At 38.1% G+C, this 23,088-nt stretch overlaps 1 protein-coding gene across 17 annotated transcripts in view; it reads right to left on the bottom strand.

Annotated features, from left to right (window-relative positions):
• ATP2B2 (ATPase plasma membrane Ca2+ transporting 2) overlaps positions 1–23,088 on the bottom strand; it is a 393,147-nt gene that overhangs the window by 100,878 nt on the left and 269,181 nt on the right. For all 17 annotated transcript variants that reach the window (XR_016470063.1, XM_090148058.1, XM_090148043.1 and 14 more), the window contains one exon: positions 13,716–13,913. Coding sequence is in view for 16 of the 17 variants with exons in the window: in XM_090148058.1 (XP_090004184.1) it covers positions 13,716–13,913 (198 nt within the window). In the remaining variant the exon portion in view is untranslated. The remainder of the gene's footprint in view (positions 1–13,715; positions 13,914–23,088) is intronic.

Genomic DNA, 23,088 nt, shown 5'->3' with positions numbered 1-23,088 from the left:
TAAGACTCAGGCCAGGAAAGTTGCTCTTTATGACAATAGGAGTTCAAGTGCAGTTACTCAACAATGCTTCTAAGGTCGTATCCTAGTGGAGTTTTATTATGGAATTAATTCTCTTGGAGAGCTTCTTCCTGGAAAATAAGTGAGAATATTTTATACTTCATCCCAAAGTTCTAAACCTCATTACCTCATGTCCCCAGTTGAGAGTTAAACAGAGCTTGGCAACACGGAAATCTTTCTAATGAGCAATATCTAAAAGCAGCCCAGTTTTGGCAATGATCTCTACTCATCTCTAATGAAGGGAAGGTATCTATGGGACTTAATTTTTTGCAGTCTAACACACATTTGTAGAAACCAGATGTAGGCCACTTTACATTATGAAACAATTATTTAATTTTCAGGTCCCATATGACACAGTGTGCACATTTTGCACTTCACAAGTTCTTAATGTGTTGTTCCTGAAGCCAGCTCAAATCTGAACCTTCTGTCATTCATCAATACCACTGACACCCAGTAATCAGTTTGCTCCCTAAGCACATTTTGTTAACAGTATAGAACAGACATTTTCAATATAGTTGAGCAAAGCCAGAGTGAAAGCACTCCTTTGGACAAATGCTTGGCTCCAAAAAACTGATGTTCCACTTAATCCCATCTGTATTTTACAATTGATACATCTCTCTTTTTTTTTTCCTTTTTTTAAAAAACCTGAATTTACAATGTATTTAGTATTGTTTCCATACTTCTTTTAGACTTATCAGTTCTTGGGCAGAGTGATACTTAAATATTTCCAGATTGCAATAAAAATATACATTTACTGAACAAATAGAGAAGGGGAGAAGATGAGGGAAATCCCAGCAGCAGATTAGAAAATCAGAAGATGATGAGGTTCTGGAAGGGCAGTTCTATATCATTTAAAAAAGAAAAGTTGGGTCCACAGGGAAAACAGTGACAACCAGACTGCATACCCAGCCAGAAATACAGACCTAGAAAATCAGTCAGTTTATGATCAGGAAGTTTGAGAAAAGGCAACACCCACTACATAAAATTGTAATGCAACTTTAAATAATTCAGGAGTGGGCCACTTGTGAGCATTTTAGAATATGGTAAAAACAAGAACAAAAAAACCCCAGCATCTTACAAAACAACCAATGCAGTATATTTTCATCTCAACACTTATAAAACAGCAATTACATTCACTTAATTATCTTTTCAGGAAACGTTTGCTGTGTAATTCAGTACAAATTTGCAAAACAAGTGTTTTCACACATCATCAAAAATACTTATCCCACAGTAATAAACAATCATAAACACTTCACATGCATTACTAAATTATGAATAAAACTTTTTTTTGAAAAAGACAAAATGATGAAATTTAAGAGAAGTATGCTTACTAAATTCTTCAACTAGTTAATTAATTGATGCTAATTTGGAGAACCAAAGACTTTCAGCCAGAGACTAAGGTTCCCAGTACAGTTTAACACATTCTATGAGGCCTCTGAGGACTGCCTCTACCCTAGGAAAGCTGTGCTGCAATAGCTAAATAAGAAATTGTCTAGCAAAGATACAGCTTAAAAACAGCATATATATATCTGTTAACATAACCTACAACTATTCCATTAAAATTTATATTTATTATCTCTGTCTATAGATATATTTTAAAAATATATTTAAAAAAATTGTCAGAAACAAACATTTTGATGCAAAAAATTTCACTACAGGTATCAGGACATATGAAAATGAAGCCATGAAATTCTCCAAACTTAAGTCCCTCTTCAAAGAATGCAGATGAATGTATGAGTCTTAATCCTAATGACAACCGCTCAAACAGTTTAGACTGATTAGACATAAAAAACCCCAGGTAAAACAGAAGACTTCAGTTCAGTTGCAATGCAGAAGCATGTACCAAACATCTGCAGTGCAACTTGGTTTAATGGCCAGCCTTTATGCCTATCATGAGGGTTCCTGAGGATAACTCTCAACCAATTCAACTGTAGCAGAAACGCGCTCGCGTTTACACTGAATCGAAAAACGAACAAAACGTTTTACAGCAATGAAGAATATGGGGCACAAATAAAGGACTTATTTTGGATGATGTTACTCAAATGTCAGAACTATGAGAAAACTGAACGTAAATGACAAGCTGAATTTGAAAGATATAAGTACTAAATTGAATTAATAATGTAGAAGACTGTGATCTCACAGAACTGCATGGGTTTTGAATCACTTTACTGGACTCCTAATATAAGTGGCACTGGCTGACTTGCAGTAAAAAGAGGAGGGAAAAGAAAGCCTTTTTTGATGATGTATTGTAAAACCATTCTTGGAATGCACAATGCCTGTGCAAAATATATACATACATGAATAAAAAAAGATTGAAAGAAATTAGAATTTCTGATAGTTTGGATATTAGCAGCAAAGTGGCTGTCTGGATGTTGACATTTTTTCACTCAGGTAAGTTTAAGTAAGTCAGATTTAGAATTTTACTCTCTTAATTAAAAATTAATAAATCATACATAGGGCACACTGCAGCTATTGGGAATGTGAATGGGCTGCTTTGGGCCAGAACACACTTCTGCAAAAGAAAAGAGAACAGAGAGCACATTTGGACTTTCAGATACCTGGATGTTCTTTGTACAAGCAAGTCAGAAAGCAAAAGCTGTGGTCATTTAAGTTATGTTCTAGAAACTGGAAGATTGCTCCTATTAGCCATGGAGCAGTCCCCAAACATCTCCAGTACTTCATAAATACAGTCAGATGGAGAAGAGGAATTGAACACTACCTCAGCTACCACACATCTTACAGACCATTGAAATCGCCAGGAAACGTAAAAGCCCATGAAAATACATAAATGCTTATGTGCAAAACTGGCTATCAGTAAGGAGCTTGACTTCAAGTTTATACTTGGGGAAAATCTATTTAAGAAAAAAACAACAACAAAAAATATTTCCTAAATACATAATCAGATTGAGAGCTTTGTTGCTTATACTTCTACTAAATCCTTACAGACAAAGCCCACTTTTTTTCTACCAGAGGCAGATTAATCAATCAGAAGACCAAAATGTTAAAGGACATTTCAGGGTGGCTTCTGCCTTTAAAACAAATGCTTGCACTGTTATGTCATGCTTTGGTTGCATTCTAACACAGGCAAAACGTACATCCAGAAACACTCCTTTTCTGTTCTAATAAAGATGATTTTAGAGACAGACCACATTTAACAACAAAAACGCTACCAAAAACTTGCAAGAGTCTATTGACAAAAGTGCTTGGAAACTCTGACAGAGATGTCATTGGGGCTTCTAAAAAATCAAATGGGAGCACAGCCTGAATTTGTGATTGCTGGCTGATGCACTCCTTCATACATCCCAGACCACTTACAGAGGGACTGTCAAATTCCTATAACGTGTAAGCCTTACAGAGAGAGCGTAAGGTTACCGAGAACAGGCTTCTGGTTTTAATAGACCTCTTCAAAGGAATTCATGGATTCTCAGAGGTGCACAGACCACAGCTTGAAAGCCACAGATGAAGAAAATTTGCAAGTGAATAGGCTTAAGCAACCTCGCCCAGCCAAGGTACTGCAAAATCAGAAAATCAAGCCAGTGCTCTTTTCAGCTTAGGCTATGCCAGTGTGCTACAGAACAGGTCCTGAAACACCTCCACCTCCTTCAGTGCTCTAACACATCATTCTTCAGCCATTTTCATGAGAACAAGAGAACCAGGCTGAGGTAGAAATGGAAGATTTACAGACCTCAATCACATAACCGGCTCATAAACTGCAGCATTTATTATTGTATTTAATCCCTTATATTTATTACTCTGTGCTGTGAATTCTAAGAGGTGAAAATTCATGTAAGTAAAAGATTAAACACCATATCATAATGTCCTGCATCAGAAAGCATTAAACACAAGCAAATACTGTGCCCACATAACAGTAGATTTACAGTGCAAACCTATGTGCTAAGGAAATGTGTTTCTGGGCCACATTTTTTCAGTCTATTTTTATATAAAGTGAACATCCAGTCTGTGCACTCCCAGGAAGTATTCTGCAATATGAACCCAAGCATGTTAACTGCATACAAACCAGAGATGTAATTTCTGAAGTACTCTAGGAATCCAAATTGAAGTGTTAAAGCTCACACAACCAAAGCAAGCTAAAGCTGCATGTAGTTAGGATATCCTCCATTTAGAACATAAATTTTACATATGAATTTTGGTTTCAAGAAACTCATTCCTGTTTTAAGACTCTAAAATCTTATGTACACTTATCAGGAAGAGGATGAACTACTCATGCAGTAACTGGAATCAGTTGTTTAAATTGATAATGTTCTGACAGGAGATTTCATATATACATATAGACACAGAATCATGAAAATATGCATATGTACACACACACATGGACATACTTTACAAAGCCAACTGTATAATTCAGTGCCAGTACTCCCAGTATTCACTGTGCCACTTTACCTCTGGCTGGAGGGCTCAGTCTGTTCTCTGCTTGATAAAGATCTAAAGAAAAGGTTGCACACATCTATATAGATTTGTACTCGAGGCATTTTAAGATTATTTCCCCACCAGGCCAGTGCAGTGGCTGATTATACAGGCACATGTGCCTACTACATGCTGCTTTACAGATGTTTTATCTCAAAGACCTCTCCTATTTTTACTGCTTTATCCAGAGAAATAGAAGCTGCAGAGTGCTTCATATCTGCCTCCTCACCACAGCCTTGGTGTTCAGAAGGGTAGACCTGTTTTCAAACAAATAGTCTTGAGTGCATGCAGACTTTGATTTTTCATTTCATTTGTTTGCACACGTGCAGACTACTGGGCATACAACAGCCTCCTTTGAAACTCCAAAAATAATCCTATAACTTGATCCCAAAGTGGTTTTCATTAAAGTATAATAAATAGGTGACTTTAAGAATTTGGAACATTCTTGAGGTTTTAAAACTGCTGAATTAAAGCTGATTTCTGGAATCACAAGCAAACATGAAAATAATCAGCGTTGCTGTACTTCATATCATTGCTTTTGGCAATACAATATCATAACTTTTGGCAATACAAATGTTTCTGGAGCTTTTGGCTTGTTATTTTCTGGGGCAGTAAGTTCTGATACTTTTTTTTAATCAGTAAACATATTATTTTAAGAGAGTTTGGGCTCCTTTTGTCGAAGTTAGTTGATGACTAGTATTACTCTGCAATATTTACATGTTTAAAATGCTCAAATTTCAAATGCTCACTGGAAAAGTTTAGTAAGTTACTGTATGTATTTAAGCCTCAGTATTTATAAATAAATTGTCTTCACGAAGCTAAAATATGTCTGAAAATATAATATGACTTCATATAGGTCTTCATATGCATATAAAATAAAACAAGGCAATTTCTTACAAGATACTTTTAGCTTAAAACCAGGAATAAATGTCTCACTGCATGGACATACAAACTATCTCGGAAAGATGCAAAATTTCCATTACTGGAAACCTGCAGAATTAAGTAAGATTGAATTTCTGTCTAGAATGGCTTAAGTACTGCTGATAGTGCTTCTGTGTACGGGGACAGAGTAAATGACCTCAAAGATCACATCAAATTCTCATGCTCTGCCTCTTCTTGTTTGCTGCTGGATGCTCTTCATGACCTTTCTACCCAGGACTTTCCAGTTCATATATTTAGGAGCCCTAATCCTGAATTTGCCCTGTCTTTTGAACCTAGAAAACAACATACAAGCATAAATCTTTCACAAACACAACACTGTAGTTAATCATGAAAAGCACCTTTGACACGTATCGGAAGAAGGCAAGACGTTTTACATGCATGAGTTTGGACACATCTGTAACAGCTGGGCACTCCAACCCGCTCTGTTCCTGGATATTTACAAGCCAAAGCACAATTTAGGGCAGGGATTAACAAGTGAGATACTTTTTCATTCCTTCACTATAAGAAAGAGATTGGGCTAATGTCAGGAGAAGCCATATGCTGCTTCACCTCATCCTAGCTCGGGGAGGAAGGTTAAGTGGTGGGGTTCTGACAGAGCAAGCAGTTTTTAAGAGGGCAAATACTTCTGTTTCTCCTGTTTTCCAGGATGCCAACTGCTTCATCACTTATCCTGACAACCTTTTTCAGACATTTAAAAAAATCCTTTCGCAATCTCATGTTTTAACTTTTATGAAGAACAACGAAAGCATTGGTGTGTTGGCAACACTCCTCTGAAGTCGTACTGATAACTCTGAAATTAATCTATACTTGAGATTCATCCAGTCTACATAAAAATACTATTTCCAAATGCCTGCACTTCTATCATCTCAGCTTCTCTTGAGTTGTCATCCTTGGACATCACAATTAAAACCTCTAGAGTACTGGCAGCTGGATTAGTGTTATCTAGTAGCAAAGATGATAAGGATCCCTACCAGGAGATATCAGCTTTTAAGGCTGCACTGCCCTTATACCCCCTTCATATGACCTGTTTTTTTCATTGATTCAGTATTCTCCAGTGTCTGAAGTAGGTTATGTAACACTTACAGGAAAATATACACACTTCAGGATTTTACAGTACAAAGTCATTTGAAAGCTGAGACAAATGGGAGGAGATTCCAAATGTGTTCTAATTAAGGACTACAAAAGTTGGAACTAAAACACTCTAAAGACCTACCTGGTTTGGTCTAAGATTATCCTGTACTATGCCAATGGCTGGCAACTCTGAAAAACTAAAATGAGTGCTCATAGCCCACAAATAGCACAGATAAAGAATACTAAAACGGCTGCTAGATTTCCCTGCTGCACCAATGGTGATTAGTTGACACTGACTGCGGGGATTAGAAGACAGTTCAGCTGTTCCCTTGACCTTCTGAGATATACAAGAGACTCGAAAATGTTTGCTAATTATTGTCAGTTTTACCAGCTGCAACAGAACTCAGAAAATAATTTAAGTAATTGTTCAGGGATGCAATTTATCTTTTACTTTCATAAGTAGGACGGCAAACCAGAACTGAAATCACTGCAAAGTACTAAAATGAATGGCATTCAGCTCATTTCTTTTAAAAAAGCTTCACATTTTCTACATTTCTTCTTACTTTATGGAAAAGACACAAAGAGATAATGGATTTTCCTTGTACAAAAACATTGCTCGACTTTTTTTTTTTTTTTTTTGAATATAAAATGCACACGAGTTGTTGAATAACTTTATCATCTTTAAGCAGCTTCAAAAGAAACACCTTAAAAATTGGAAGGGGTGATGGCAAAATACCTGCAGATGCTTATTGCTGGGCACTGATATTTCAGGAAATCTGTAAAACAGCAAACGTTGATCTTACAAGATGAATTGTAACGCTACATACATTTATGTATTTTAATGTAATCTGTGCTATCATGTAAAATGCTTATGTTAAAAGTCTGAGACTTAAAGATGCCAAAAAGAATACGGAATTAACTTTATTCAGCAGATTCATTTCCAACTAAAATTCAGCTGATTTTCTCTCATTAATCAATATGCTAAATGAATATTAATGAAATCTAGGGAGACAGATTTTTAGGGACTGAGAGACATATTCAACATCTTCCTGTGGCCTACTGAATTCATATGTTAAGGAAAATGCATGATGAAATTCCAAATGTGAACTATATGGGTAAAGCCAAAGTCAAAATTGATAAATGCTGTATTAAAGCATTCCATTTATATTCAGTTTCACTAATTGTGTCTCAGTAAATGTACTGAACAACTCACTAAATGAGCAGAACTCCTCCCTCAGGGGACAACTCAGGGTTTTTATGTGGTTATTTATCTGAGGTTACTTTTAATTAAGTTAAATCAAATTTGTTTAAAGTTCCTCAGTAACTACTGCTCTTACTATTTTTTTTTTAAACAACTGCTTGTCTCCTAGGATCACTTAAGTACAGATATTTCTAAATTGGCTGACTTGCCAGAGAGGAGCTCTGCAGAGATGGACCTGGGGGTCCTGGTGGCCAGCAGGTTGGCCATGAGCCAGCTGTGTGCCCTTGTGGTCAGGAAGGCCAACGGGATCCTCGGGTTCATTAAAAAAGAGTGTGGCCAACGGAGGTGATCCTTCCCCCTGTGCTCTGACCTGGTGAGGCCGCATCTGGAGTGCTGCATCCTGTTCTGGGCTCCTCAGTTCAGGAAAGAGAACTTCTCAAGAGAATCCAGCAAATGGCTGCAAGGATGATGAGGGGCCTGGAACATTTTCCTTATGAAGAAAGGCTGAGAGACCTGGGGCTGCTCAGGCTGGAGAAGACTGAGAGCAGATCTTACCAATGCTTATCAATATCTAAATGAGTAGGCGCCAAGTAATTGGGGCAGGCCCTTCTCAGTGGTGCCCACCAATGGAACAAAGGACAACAAGCACAAAGTGGGACGCAGGAAGTTCCATATGAACATTAGAAAGAACTTCTTTACTTTGTGGGTGACAAAGCACTGGAACAGGCTGCCCAGAGGTTGTGGAGTCTCGGGATATTCAATTCATACCTGCCTGGATGCCTTCCTGTGCAACCCACTCTAGGGAACCTGCTCTAGCAGGGGGTTGGCCTAAATGATCTCCACAGATCAATCCCTGTGATTTTGTGACATTATGAGCCATCCAGAGATTTTCTACTGCTCATTTCTAGTGTAAAGATGATACAAATGATCAGTATTAATGTGAAACAATATGTTTACTTTTGGCAGGAACTGATTGTACTGTGCCACATAATTCAACAATACCATTTCCAACACCAGATGAGCTGGTAGTGCTCCTGCAGAGCTAACCCTGCTATTCATTTCATATCCAATGTTTGCTTCCTGCCCAAATGACACCTGTGTGTTTCTTCTGAGCCAGTATGCATACACAAAAGTGTATTTCAAGATTTATCCAACAGGGTTTTAAATTTATACTACTTAAGAATAAGTTGATTTCAACAGAAAAATATAAAATTTATAGAATCCCAAAAGGTAAGGGAAAAAAACAACAGAAGAATCTACTTTTTAGAAATGGAGCATAGGAAGTTTGTGATCTGACCAATCATTCAACTAAAGATTTTTTTTTCCTGTAAGAGCAGGAAAAAAACTAAGGAATGGATGCTAAAGGAGTGACAGACCAGAAAATACTAACAGGAATGCAGTTTTGCCACAAATGTTAGCAAAGAAAAAAAGAGAATGGAAGCAAATGACATATTAAAAGGCCAGAAAGAGAAGAGTTTGTGTCAAATCTACAGTCAAGCTGTCCTATTGTGCATGGCTGCTCAGAAAGGGTCTTCTTCCTTATTTTCCCATGCTGACAGAACTGCAGAGCCTGCCTGCTCTTTTTCTAAGCCCCAGCATTCATCCTCATAGGGATGTGGCAAAGTGATGCACTGCTCTCCTTCTAAACAGAAAGGAAACACAAATCTCTTGCATGCCAATAAATTGAAGAAATTAACCTCTAAGAATTGTCCCTGGGGCAATACAGCTGTGAGCCATTATTTCTTGTGATGGGGCCAAGGTTTTTGTTGTTTTTTTTGTTTGTGTGTTTGTTTTACCCCTCCCTCTCCATTGTCCCATATACTTAACATGCATCTGATAAATGCTGATTTGGCATGGCAGGCTCAGATTTATAGCTGCATCCTCCAACATGGGAAAAATCTCTCTATATTCAGAGAAATGCATACAGATGACAAACCCTGCATATAAATCTGAAGATCACAAACAACAGGTATAGGAGCTTGGCTGATTTGCAAATATAGACAGTGCATGGGGAAAAATTACCCTTGGGCTGTAAACAAATAAATATAGAAAAAACAATTTACGTGAACAGTTCAAAGCTGGATGAGAAACTTCAGCTGGTTATAAATACAAACACAGAACATTTAATAGACTTCTTAGCAGAGACCTTTAGAGCTGTATCAGAAAAGCAGTACATTTTATTTTCCTTCGAGACAGAGAATGCCTGCTGTGTTAACAGAACTAAATTCCCTGTAGAAGGCTAGAAGGCATGTGAAAAGCAGCCACAACACAAACTGATCTAAGGATCATGGGACAAGGGACATAAGATTGATAAAATTGAAGGAGGTCCCTTTCAACTCAAAAGATTCTATTGTTTCTATAGGCACATTCATTTCCACTTCTGACTGCAACCTGCTGTCCATTCCATCCATATACATGTACTTTTTCAAGGTTTACATATAAGGAAAATGAGATTTGCTAGATTGACAAGGAACGGATGAATCATGAATACGAGTGCTACCATGAGCAGGAGGCTTAGCATGGAAAGAAGCAGCCATCCTCTTGGGAGCTTTGGAGCAGCTGCACCTTCTCTCCTGTAGGGATGCCCTTTCTGATTTAAATTTCCAGGTTATCACCTGATGACCAAGCAGTGGGGTACCTTATAGGAATGATAAGGACATACTTGAATGTTGAACACATGGAAACATTATCCTCCCTAAGGGAACGGAGTCACAAGAGGTTAACAGGCATCCCAGCCACAGCCTCAAGAAGCAACACAACACCACCAAAACTCAGCAACTGGCTTAGGAGGACCAAATTTCAGGATAGCGTGTCCTGTACTGTCCTGAACGAACTCACTCACAAAGCCAAAATAAATAAGTAAAAATACAAAACAAAACCGTGAAGCCAGGATCCCATATCATTGATAAATCCTCTCTGTAAATCACTGGCTCTCTATTACCTTTACTCAGTCTGTAATCTATTAACCCAGGACACTGAAGAATTTTGTTCTGAGGAATGAAGTATTTTTAACTTGCCGCATCTTAACTACTCACATCCCTGTGTGAAGAACACTGCAGCAGTGACTACAGATTCACCAGCAATTTTCTCTCAGTACAGGTTTACTAAAATGCAGAAAAAAATTTGCACGTTTTTGAAAGAATGGAAAAATGATCCTACGTGGATCAGTGAGAAGAGCAGTAATTGCCACAGGGCAGACAATAATTTATGCAGAAGTTCTCAGTTGCTCCTAATGGCGAAAGGGAATGCAGAGCAGATCACAAGAACAGCAGCACAGCTTCTGATAACAAATCCTTGAAACTTTCACTCTTACTAAGAAATGTGAAAATAGAGCTGAAGTAGCTTGGAGAAGCAATAAAGCCAACCATGCTATTATCTAGTAATTCACATAGATAGGATTTTGTGATTGCAGTAGGAAAAGAAATAATGTTTTCCAACATTTGTTCATTTTTTAAATGAGAATGGAAAAAAAAAAAAAAGTAGGAGAACGAAAACTTCATGTACTTCAAACAATAGATTATTGGCAGGTAAAAGGCTGGTTGATGAAGACAGTTACTGGTACTGCAAAAACCACAGAAATTTCAATTCTTTCCAATAGCATGCAACTCACAAAATAATTATCTAGTTATTTTACTCGAGACAGTACCAAGCCATGTTGAAATTTGGAAATGCAACCATACTGCAGTTAGAGGACTTAAACTTGGGTAACATATCAACATCTGTGGTATCGAATGGAAAAAAAATTAAACTTTAGAGCACATATCTGCCTAATACAGCAAAACATACTAATGCATACAAACATTAGACCACACCATCAGACAAATTTCTCAAAGCAGTTCATGCACTCTGATATTTTTTGGATGTGTGTATTTTAGCCTTCAAACACATCAGGAAAAAAAAAAATACTTTGCACTTAAACTGCAGAACCCACTTAAATACTAACCAGGTTACAGCTTCAAAATGTAAAGGAGGATTCAAGCATCTAAAAAGAAAGTGTTATCTGTTCTGCAAAGTTAAATATGACCTCAACTTACCATATGACGTAATAAAGCCATTGGTAGGTAAAGTTTGAGATTTGTGGAAGGCATAGAAATATACTGGGTATATGGGCTATTTGCTATTAAAATGTATTGAAAAAAATACACAAGATAGTGTTTAGCAGTGTCTCAAAGTCTTTCATTTTCACGTTGCCATTTAAAAACACCCCAAATCTCAAACCATCAGGCATGAGGGAAATGGCACTTCTCCCTCAGCTCTCTCAGTCCCTCCAGTGCTGCAAGGCACGTGGCCAGGCACAGGTGGGACCTGGCTGCTCCTAAACGTGTCCTGGGAAAGGACATCTACCAATAAACTGTAACGTATCCTTGTAATTTAAAATTACGCTGATTTTAAAATGAGGGAATCTCCCATATATAAGAAATTGCTCATAAATAAATAAATAAATAAATGAATACGCCATTGAAAAAATACAAAGGACCAAATTTAAAATGCGTTCAAAAAGCTGGATTACAGAATATTCTCTACGTTGATCTATTCTCTCCGTGTAAAGCATGGCAAAAATCTTTTAGGAAAACAGTTCTAAAACGATGGAGAAACCAGAGGCCACTGAATGGAAACAGTGTGCTGTGGGAAAACACGAATACGTTTTCCCAGGTTGCACTGCTGAGCTTTTTGTACCATTCCAGAATTTCAGATGTGTCATACATTCCCACGGGAAAAGAAACATTTTAAATATGGCATTAAACCAAAACAGCAACAGTAATAATAATGATATAAAATCAGAATCCGATGGCAGAAGTTCCTCTTTTCTTAGAACCCTGTTTTCAGAATTATTTCTCTACCAAATAATCTTTATAGTAAGAGAACACTCTGCGCATTTCTGCCTAGGAAAGAAGTTTGCAGGCTTTAATTCTAATTTTGTAAACCATCGTTTGTGGTTCATGATGTCTCCAGGGTATCTTGCTATGTCCAGTTATAAGGTAATAAAAATGTTTTCTTCAGTTAAAAAAATAAACAACAAATTACCTCCTTTCCCTACTCGTGCTTAAATCAAACACCTGCTGAAAACAATAGCAACATAATTCAAGGTGAGAAAGCAACAAAAGCTTCCTGATCATATGTAAAAGATAAGGAATTGTAAGTGTGCTACAGGCGCTCTGCGGAGCTACGTGCATATTGTGTTTGTGAATGGGAAAGGAAAAAGGAAGGGTCTTCAAGGAAAGTAGCCAAAGGAAACTGAAGCAAATGCAAAAAGCATCTCAAGGCTATATTTAGAAGAAGGCATTCTTCATACATTTGCCAAGCTATTCACGTCATTTCACACAGCAGGTTTTATCCAGCTTTATAAGTCTGAGAGAGCAGGAAAGAAAAAATCTGGATCAGTTGCCAGAAATGGAAATCTTGCATTTATGCAGAGGAATGAATATTTTAAGCATGTGAATTCAACAGTACTTTCCAAAGGAACGAGAGGAAAGAAAAGGATAAAAAGGAGGGGAGAGGGACTTCAAGCCTTCTGCAGATATCACAGCAGAAACATGACACAGCCTCCAATGCTCTTTGTTGAGCTGGGTTTGCTAGCCATAGAAAAAACACTGAAAACACCAAAATGAGTGAATTTCACTAAGTCCAAGTCCTGCCCATGTCTGCATGCACAGGATCATCAGTTACGTAAGCAATTACATATTTCTGCTCTGTAGCGCATTAAGCAATAATCTAAGATTAATAAATACCAACCACAAGCTCAAGCGTGAAAACAGAAAGAAACACTCAAGTTTCATAAGAATATGATGATTTTTAACTCACTTAACACGACGTTCAGTGGTTTGCATAAAGAAGCGTCAAGCACACAAATAAATGTGACGCTACCACGTGCAATGGAAACAGAAGAAAACAAAACGGAGAGTTCCTCTTTGCGACCTTCTGGAGGGTAGGGATGGGAGCAATTGGAAATACAGGACTTTTTTTTTTTTTCTTTTTTTTACTTAAACTTATGTCAATGAATTCAATCAAAAGTTTTTACCTTCATTCCCTTCTCCGGGTGGCTGATAAAATGAAAGCCCCAAGGATATGATGGCTGCAATTTCCAAGATTATAAGAGTCACATCCTGCAGCGCTTCCCACACTAGCTGTATGAATGTTTTTGGCTTCTTTGGGGGTATGAAGTTTTTTCCAAAAATAAGCTTTCTTTTTTCTAGATCTGCAGCAGTGCCAGCTAACCCTGTAAATAAAAACAAACAAAAAGTAATTAAAATTGCAGAGAAATACACAGTAACTGCTTATATCTGTCTTTTAATATATCATAGGATAAATTAAAATATATTTAAATAATTTAAAAATGAATTACTTCCATACCAATAAAAACAAGCTTTACCACCCATGGCATATTAACAAACAGAAGATTTGCCACTTAAATTTTGCTTTTGCAAGATGATTTGTCTCTACTTTCTGAAAAGGATATTAATTAGTACCAATTCTTGTCAGTTTTAATCCTAAATGAGTCTGTGAATAGTAGGCTTACTTGAATAAGTCCTATATAGGTAGCTAAAAGCATACGTATGCGTATGCAATGACTTCTGAGTATAATCATAGGGTCAAACTAAGTTATATTTGAGATGCTACATCTGGGATGAGGCTGGAATGGCTGTTGGCAGCTTTCAGTAATACCAGAAGCAGCAGCACATCTTTGTTCTGACCTCAGGTCAACGACCACAAAGAAAAACTCAATAAGGCATGTCATGTTCTTCAAAGCAACTGCTCTCAGTGCATATGTACTGTCACATAATTGCTGGAATGAACTGCATCAATTTTTTTTTCCCCTGAAGAGACAGCCACAGTGACAGTATGTTTGCATAAGGGGAAACAAGGTTTGCTTAAATCCGTATAGATGTTTGGATTTTTCTGCGCAATGCTTCGAATTCTGGATACAGTGTAAGAATGTGATTGTAGTTGTGCTGAGTAACCTTTCACTTAGGTGTTTTTTCCTGTTTTTTTAATTATATTGAGTCTGTTCATGTCTAGCACCTTTTCTGTTAAAAAAAAAAAAAGCTACAAAATACAAATGTTAGGGCAGAAGAAGCATAAAGAACAGCAACAGAGCAAGTGGTCACATGTATCTGTCAGACAACATTGATACCAGTTGGAACATTTGCAGCCTGTAAGATTTGAATGTAATTAGCGATGTAAAATTAGTCATGCTTATTCACACTGAGCTGACGCAATGAAAATAGGTGAACCCAGAGAGCTACAAAGGTGCCTGCATGAGAGCAAGAACCATCCCACGCTGTAAGGATTCCCATCATCCCCCTCCTCATGCAGTTCAGGGTAACTCCTTCTCTAAGAACCCTGACTCCTGTGGGTCCATGAGGAACAGGGAGCCCTGTTACAAGCATCCCCAGGATGCCAAGCAGAAGCAGTGAGGATCCAAACATGCTAACAGCACTCAGATCTACATCTCCTCCATTCAGGACTGGTGCAGCCATTCCCAGTAGCGCAGCAGATGCGTGGCAGTAAAATACCTGCTGGATGAAAGCACCCAGCACTAGCCTAATTGCCTACAGCGATGCTTCTCTGAACATATCAATCCTGCCATAATACAGCCAAAGACGTTGACTCACCTTTCACTTGAAGTATATAATTACAACTGCTGTGTAGCTCCTGGCTCTTGACTAACTCATCAAACTTTCATTTCACCTTCAGCTTCTCAGAAACACTATCCTCTCCCAGATAAAGGCATGCTGTAGTTATTATTACCTCACCCAATTTAATTTGCAGTACCTACTGCAGAGTGAGACTACAACAGACAGGTTCCAGCTGCTATAAAATGTGCCTGTGACCATCTCCATGATTCATACCATCACACACCAAACTTCTCAGCTCCTCCATGAGTTCTCATTCAGCTTCCAACGTGAGGCAAAGGCTCTGCCCCCATGAAATGTGAATTGCAGACAGTGAGTCATTTGGGTAGCTGCAGTGTGAACCAATGCAGACCAGAGAAGTTAGGACAATGCACACGAGACATCAGAAAGGCCACTCACTCCTGATGGGATGTGATGCAGTGACAAGCCTTTAGAAGGAACGAAACAAAGCCAGTTCGATCAGCTTCCAGAGGGCTGCAAAGCCCTTGAATACAGAACAGGCTTTTCAATAAAAACAGCATACACAATTTGTACTATTTCCCCAAAATGTATCCAGAATACAACAATGACTTCATATGTCAAGGGGCAAATTCATTAACAACATTGAGAGTGTAGCAATTTTGAACAGAAATGTTCGTATCATGCATCTACAAGCAGACGTGCAAAACATATCTGAAACAGAGACCTCAAACATATTGGGAAGCAGAAAAAAAAGCGCCTGCAAAAGGATTATTTTCCAACATGGAACATATGTGCACAGCAGTGGGCCAGCTCCGGCAGGTGAGCACATAACTGTTTATTCAACAGCATGACAGGGATGGGTGATGCAGCGCAGGAAATAGTGGACGTATACTTGAACGACCCTAATTACATTTACCTAAATATGATGGATTCACCATTTCACGAAGTGTGCTTATACATGGCCTCCTGACAGTAAAGTATACATATCCTGCCCTACGGTACTGATCTTAACACACACAGAAGTACTTTATAGGTACATTTCTTTGGAGAGGACTCCAAAGAAATCCAAGAGCTCGTGCTTCTCTAACACAAAAACTGTTCACTGACCTTGACATTTAGATACTATAAGGTTGAGGACTAAATGGGGCCTTAGAGCATCTATGTCCAACATTATCTTCCAGATTATAGTTTGTGTAGCCTACATTACCTACTCTTTCTTCTTTAATTATGACATTTATTTTCCTGTAAATTATTTAGAAGTGATGAAAAATGAAATTCAATGTTCAGTTCTGAGGTCTGGCTATCACTCTAAAAACCCTACTCAGCCTTTTTTTTTTTTCTCTGAATGCCAGAAACTGACAAATGCCTGTATTTATTGAGCAAGAGGAAAGGAGAGCGTGAAGTAATCCGAAGACCAATGATAAAGCCACATCATAACTGTGCCAAGCATTATTGCAGAGATAAGGTCAGAAAGGGACTACAAAACACACAGAGCAGTGCATGTTATACACAGAGATACAGCTAAGGGAGTTGAGAATATAAGGCAAAGACTTTGCAAAAGCTTCTATTAGTTCTCAGTGCTGCTGTCAGCAGAAGGTACGCAGGGGCACTCCTTATCTCTTCGAAGAATCTCTTTTGTTTTAATCAGAAATGCTATTTTACGTAGTCCTAAAGGTGTCTTAGACAAGGCAAACTTTGTGGCTTGAAGAGGACTGGAGGTCACTCACGCTTTCTGTTGCACAGGCAGATCTGTAGGACGCTGCTTCCCAGTGAGCGCGCACTGCCGAGCAGTACAGATGGTGGAAACGTCAATTAGCGCAGCAAGAGCTGCAAGTGGACATCTGTCCTCGCCATTACTTTTAACGAGGAGATGGCATTCCTGCTGCTTTTTTTCTCCTCCCTTTATTACACATACTGACTTCATTATTGTTCTTGAATATTTTTTTTTTCTTTTCCATTCGTTGCTTAATCTATGTATTGACTGCTGTGACAATAATGAAACAATAGCACAGATGAGAGCAATTGGAAATATCATTTCTATATGAGGAGACAAAACATCTCAGGAAGAGAATAAGAATCAGTGGGGATTAGAAAATTTAATGGAGATATTGGTTCTACCTGACTTCAGAACTCATGTGTTCCTGCATTCAGTGCTGTATTTGGTACGATGATAAGTCGCACACTGGCTGGTTATAAATGCATGTGTCCACACAAAGATAATTTTTTAAAAAATACTTTTGTATGTTGAGGCTGTACAACATTTCTCTGCTTGGCCAAAGCGTTTTTCAGTGATTATGCAGTTTTTGTATTAAATTTATCCGCAAATAGGACACGTGTAGTAAATACTGTGAACATTGCCTACTGATGCATTAAGCACTTAAATAATTTTACAAGGCTTCTTTCCAAAACTTGTCCCAAAAATTTGTCTGAAATCTGAGGAGGAGAAAAATGTGATTACATAGAAAATCTTTTCTATGATGTACAGTATATTATTTTCTTCTTTCATCTAGCTCGCCTTTGTAACACGGATTTACTTATTATTTTAACTGTTGCTGTTTCAAAGGGAAAGAAAGATTAAAAACCTGGAGAAACAACAATTAATGTTTGTTTTTTTTCTGTTCCTTATCTACAACTGCCGGTTACTGAACACTGAATATAAAACCAGTTAATGCTTCCTGAAAAATTATATTTCTCCTGACAATCATCTCCACTGCAACCAAATGTAGCATCACAAACAGGACGATTTTGATGATGCAAAAACGGCAAAATCACGTTGCTACTGAAGCAACAGGTCAGGAGAAAAAATACAACATAAAGCTTAAGAGAATGGTTAGAATGGTTCACATCCACTTAAACTATGGAATGAGGAGCCACGTTAACAAAACCCAACCCACAACTATTTGAACAGTGAACTCTACTGAAATTAGATACAACACGCACCATTACTTCCTGTGATAACACCGACCTACATTTCCTCCCAAGCTCCTCCCAGCCTAGTCTCAAACTCCGTTCTCAAATGGTGAGCATTTCTAGCATGACAGTACCTCCACATTCACAGAAACTAAAAACTAAATGATGACCAAGGTGATACTTCATTTTAACTTTCTTTGCCTTGTTTTACCAGTTCCATTTATTTGTCATTCAAGTCTAAAATCATCCCTGCCACTATACTGCTACCTAAGCCTTCAGTATAGCTTGCCCAGGTGCACTGACATCTATAGCCTTTACATAAATGCTCTGAAATCCAGTAGGAATTAGAAATATTAGCTCCCTTACTACTGTTTTAATACAGAGAAGTCAAACTCACAATTTTATTCTGCATTTTTTCATGGGATTCTGTTCTCTGGCCTTGGGAGCAAATTTCTAGACACTACTCTTCCTCTCTCTCTTGACAAAGATAGATGTGATGGCAGACCCTCTTTTCTTCTGCTTCCATCAGTCTACAAAGTGCCAAAGTGCTACCTTCAGAGTGAAATCGCTCAGTAAAATTTAGATGAGTACCTTGTAACCAGCAGATTTAGCTTCAGAGATCTTCCTTTCACAACTCTCCCTACCTAAGAAACTGGACAAGGCAAGGAACCAGTCAGTGAACTGTGATCATTGTTATGGTTTTGATCAAAGGCTAAGGAGGGTGTATTTTTTCTTCTTCTGTATAACGATGTCATCAAGCACAACATGATGTAGTGCAACATCAGTTATCTTAAACACGACAGTTTAATAGATCATGAAGTGTTGGTACCAGGTGTTGTTGCCAAAAGAGCATGTATCGATTGCATTAGACCACCTGCCTTACTGGCAATGGCAGGATATGTGTATATCTTTATACAAAGACATCAGAGAAAGCGAATACATTCACACCTATAATGGATTGGTTCATCGCCTCCTAGTTTTATCATATATCTTACTTGAAAAACTCTTAGAATTTCAATGTACTGCATCTGATTAGTCCATCTTAAAACCAGTTAAGAGAAGCCAGTCTGTCAGTAGTAGAGTATTGAAGGAAAACATCTACTGGTTCCAGCAAGCTCAATTTGAATTTCACCAGTGAATTTCACCTCAACGGATAATTGCTTTCTTCTAATCTCAAAACAACAAAGCTGACTGCAAAGCATAATTAATCTCATTACCTGCTTTCATTAATATCACCTGCTTCTATTTGCTTACATAAGTTGTAAGAAATTTGTTTAGAATTTAAAAGCCTTTGGAATCATAAACCATCCAGCACATGTCCTGTAAGCCTTACGCTGCTGATGCTGCTACTTTGATGAGCCCAGCTGGCCGTGCTGCCTGCAGGCCTTCACATGATTTAGAATTCCTTTGAGTCCAATGCCTTACAGTCAGAGCTGACCAGCCAGCACGCAGAGAGGTGCACAGAGGTGACAGAACCACAAAATGAATTAAAGACCCCTCCATCTCCTCAGTAACCATCCTCCTCTTCACATCTGACAGCAACAACCAGCAAGTTAGCCTGTCCTGTCCAATGGAGTTCTCCAGTGGCCTCAGCTGCAGTGGGGGGACGACCCCTCAGCATCAGTAAAGCTTCCAGCTGATACAAGTACCTTCATAAACGTCTTTATCATTACAGCTGCAATCAGCAACTATCACTCTGAAGTCACACAAACTACAGAACATCTCTAAAACCACACGTGGTGCTGTTGTAAGGCAGTGTTGGTTTCTTTTTTTTTTTTTTTAAATAAACTAAATGAAGAATTTAATGTTTTTACTTACATACTGATACGTCTGATGTAAATATAAGGAACAGATAAACAACAACAATTTGCCTTTCTACAATCAGTTTCTCTCTCATTCTCCTCCTATGTAAAGAAATAGATGAGTAAATGTATCCCAACTTTACAAGGCAGAGAAAGGCTGCAGTTCTTGCCCCAGACAATTTGGTGGCAGCTCAGGGCAGTAAATGCCCATCTCCTAGGATTTCTGATTCACTGTCAGCTGCAAGATACCATGCAGTCTTTGTTACTGCCAGGAAGCACATATAAATACTCAGAGACAAGTTTAATTCATTTACTCCACCTATGCATTTTGGTTTTATTTCTCCTATTCTAATTTATTTTTCTCTTCTCTGAAGAAGCTATTAAGCAGGAACAAATAATTTACCTACAATAACTGATACCAACAACGCAGAAATTGTTTTCAATACTGACTGAAAATACCTAAAAAGCCACATATCTGAAAGTCATGCTACAATTTCATAATAATCTAAAAACCAGACTTACGTGCAGGGCATTTCCATCAAGGCAACAGACAAGACACCACATATTAAAGGCAAGATCTGAATCCTAACGGATGGACAATATTTTTTGTTTTGCCTAAAATGACACCAAAAAAGTTCCTATGAAGGCTGATAAAGCATTCATTGAGAGTTACAGTTCAGTATAAAAGCAGAGGAATTAATTAGGATTTCTTGTTTACTAAAGTAGTGATGTTAGTGAGAATACAGATGTCAAGAAGGAAGAAAATTCCACTGGAAATCATTTCTTCAGCTCCTACTCCAGTCAATAACCATTGCACCACTGATACGTCTCATTCTGTGCATCTCAGATGTTCTTCTTTTGTTCTGTCGAGGTAGTATCAGGTGCAACAAAAGAAATAAAGGCATTAGTTTCAGTTTCACTGCGTAAGATGTGGTTATTTCAGTGAAACTGATAGAAAGTATAATGGAAATACCATTCAAAAACAAACTGTTAAAATGCTGAGTTATGATTGCTCCAGATCACTTGAAAGCTTTTTCTTGCACTTAATATTTACATCAAGCATACCTTACTACAGCTTAAAACAACACTCGCTGGCTACCCTATAGTATCACACTGAAAAAGCACTAACATGAATCAGGTAATTGCATAGAAAAGCGACCATGTTAGCTTAACAGAAGAGACCCAAGAGCTCAGCCAAGAAAAAGAGCAGCAAATAAATGAGCCCATAAAAAACCTAAGTTGAAAGCCTTCTGTAATTAACACACCTTCAGAACCACTTACCATCACTCTCACTGAACCTCTACAAAAAAAATTCACTTCTTTACTTCATGTCTATTGCTGACAGTAATCATGGGAATGACAGAAAGGGGAAAAAACCCCTGAAATCAGTTGGCTGATTCCAACATCTCCAACTGCATTGTGAGGTCCGTAAGGGATCAAAATGAAAACACCTAAAAAAAAACCCACTTTGTTAAGCTTCCACAGCATGATTCTCTCCCCTTCTAACCTTACTTTAAAAAAATAAACAAAGCAGATAGCAGTGAGCTGTGTTTTTCTGAGGTGTTACCTCCAAGCGCTGCTACTTGGCAGCTCTTAATTTCATTGCTATCTTTGTCAGTGTCATCTGCTTTTCCTGTGAGCAGTGTCAGCTCGTCAGCTGCACAGCAACTGTACTTGCTTCAAGCTGTGCCTTTGCGAGAGGCAGAGCACTTGCTATAGCTTATCTTAAGCTGCCGTGCATCTGAGACAGAATTCAAGGTACCTAAAAAGGAGAACACTGAAGAAAAAGAGTCCTGTGATCTTTATACAATCTGTAAGCAATGTTAAATGCTGCTTTTGCTCCTGCATGTGACAATGATGTCACTTAAAATCACAATGCTTAACTTGTGAGAAGATGGTAAGAAAATGAGACGCATTTTGAGCATCCCAATGCATTACTCCCATTGCCCCAGGAGTCTTAGAATAGTTGGACCTTTGAAACCTCAAACAGCACAAACACCATGAGCTCCCTGCTACTTACATAACACTGCACTGCACGCAGCATTGCCATCTCTGTGCTCTCCAGACACAAGTGGGACCCACACTTAAGATCATTGTCTACCTTTCCTCTAAGCACCACATAAACGTGAAGGAACAGTAAAAATGAAAGGAGCTGTAAAGTTTCATCCAACACCTGAATATCTCACCACACACATATATAGACAACTTGAAAAGACACCGGCACTGGTATTTCAGAGCAAGTCCAAATAGCTCCCTACTGCCCCATTTTCTAAATGCATTAAGAAAAGATGTCAAGAGAAGTCTCAAGACCTTCCAGCCTACTGGTAATTAGTTAATTCAGCTCCTAGGTGAAAACAGCAGCAGGGCAGAGCACGGGGTCAGCAGCAGTGATTTAGTTGGGCTGATGGTACTATCAGAAGAAAATTGATGTTATTCCTTCAGAGCATTTTTAGCTGTTTGTAAAGCATAATAAAAGGTGCTTTTTTTTATTTAATAGTGTGAGAAGTGAGAGTTTTCTTGACTCTGACTTGTGAATGACTAGCAAACACAAATGGTGACCAAAGCAATCTCAAAGCATTGTGTGGGATATGGCATTATTTTATTCATGTATCCACATGCAAGAGCACTCCATTAGGAACACAACACCCACAGACTTTTCCTATTTTAGCACATCAAAAAGCCCAAAGAATAGACTCTCTCAATATGAAGCATATATTGTCAATCACCTTGATTATCCCTCAGTATAATTAACCTTATCTGAATGTAATAATCACTAATGAAATTCTCCGGATTATTTTCAAGTACAAAGCAAATACTAAATTAAATTGTAAAGTAAGTACTTTGAGGAAGGAGCTCCCAGTCACCAGCTGCAGTAAGAGTTTAAGACAGAAGCAGTCAAGGACACCAGGTATTTTTGTGCAGAACAAACTGATACTTCAGTATCAAATCTTAATAGAAATATTCAAGTCTTAACCAATGTTAACTCCTAAATTTTCTCCACGGATGAACTGTGGAGGAACAGGTAAATCTCACTAACCTGCTTTCCACTGTTTGTTAAGTAAATACTGAGTATATTCTGAGGAAA

Source organism: Phasianus colchicus, chromosome 11 (genome assembly GCF_987193195.1).
Source record: "Phasianus colchicus chromosome 11, bPhaCol1.hap1.1, whole genome shotgun sequence".
NCBI lineage: Eukaryota > Metazoa > Chordata > Aves > Galliformes > Phasianidae > Phasianus > Phasianus colchicus.
This window is presented reverse-complemented; position numbering and strand designations above follow the sequence as displayed.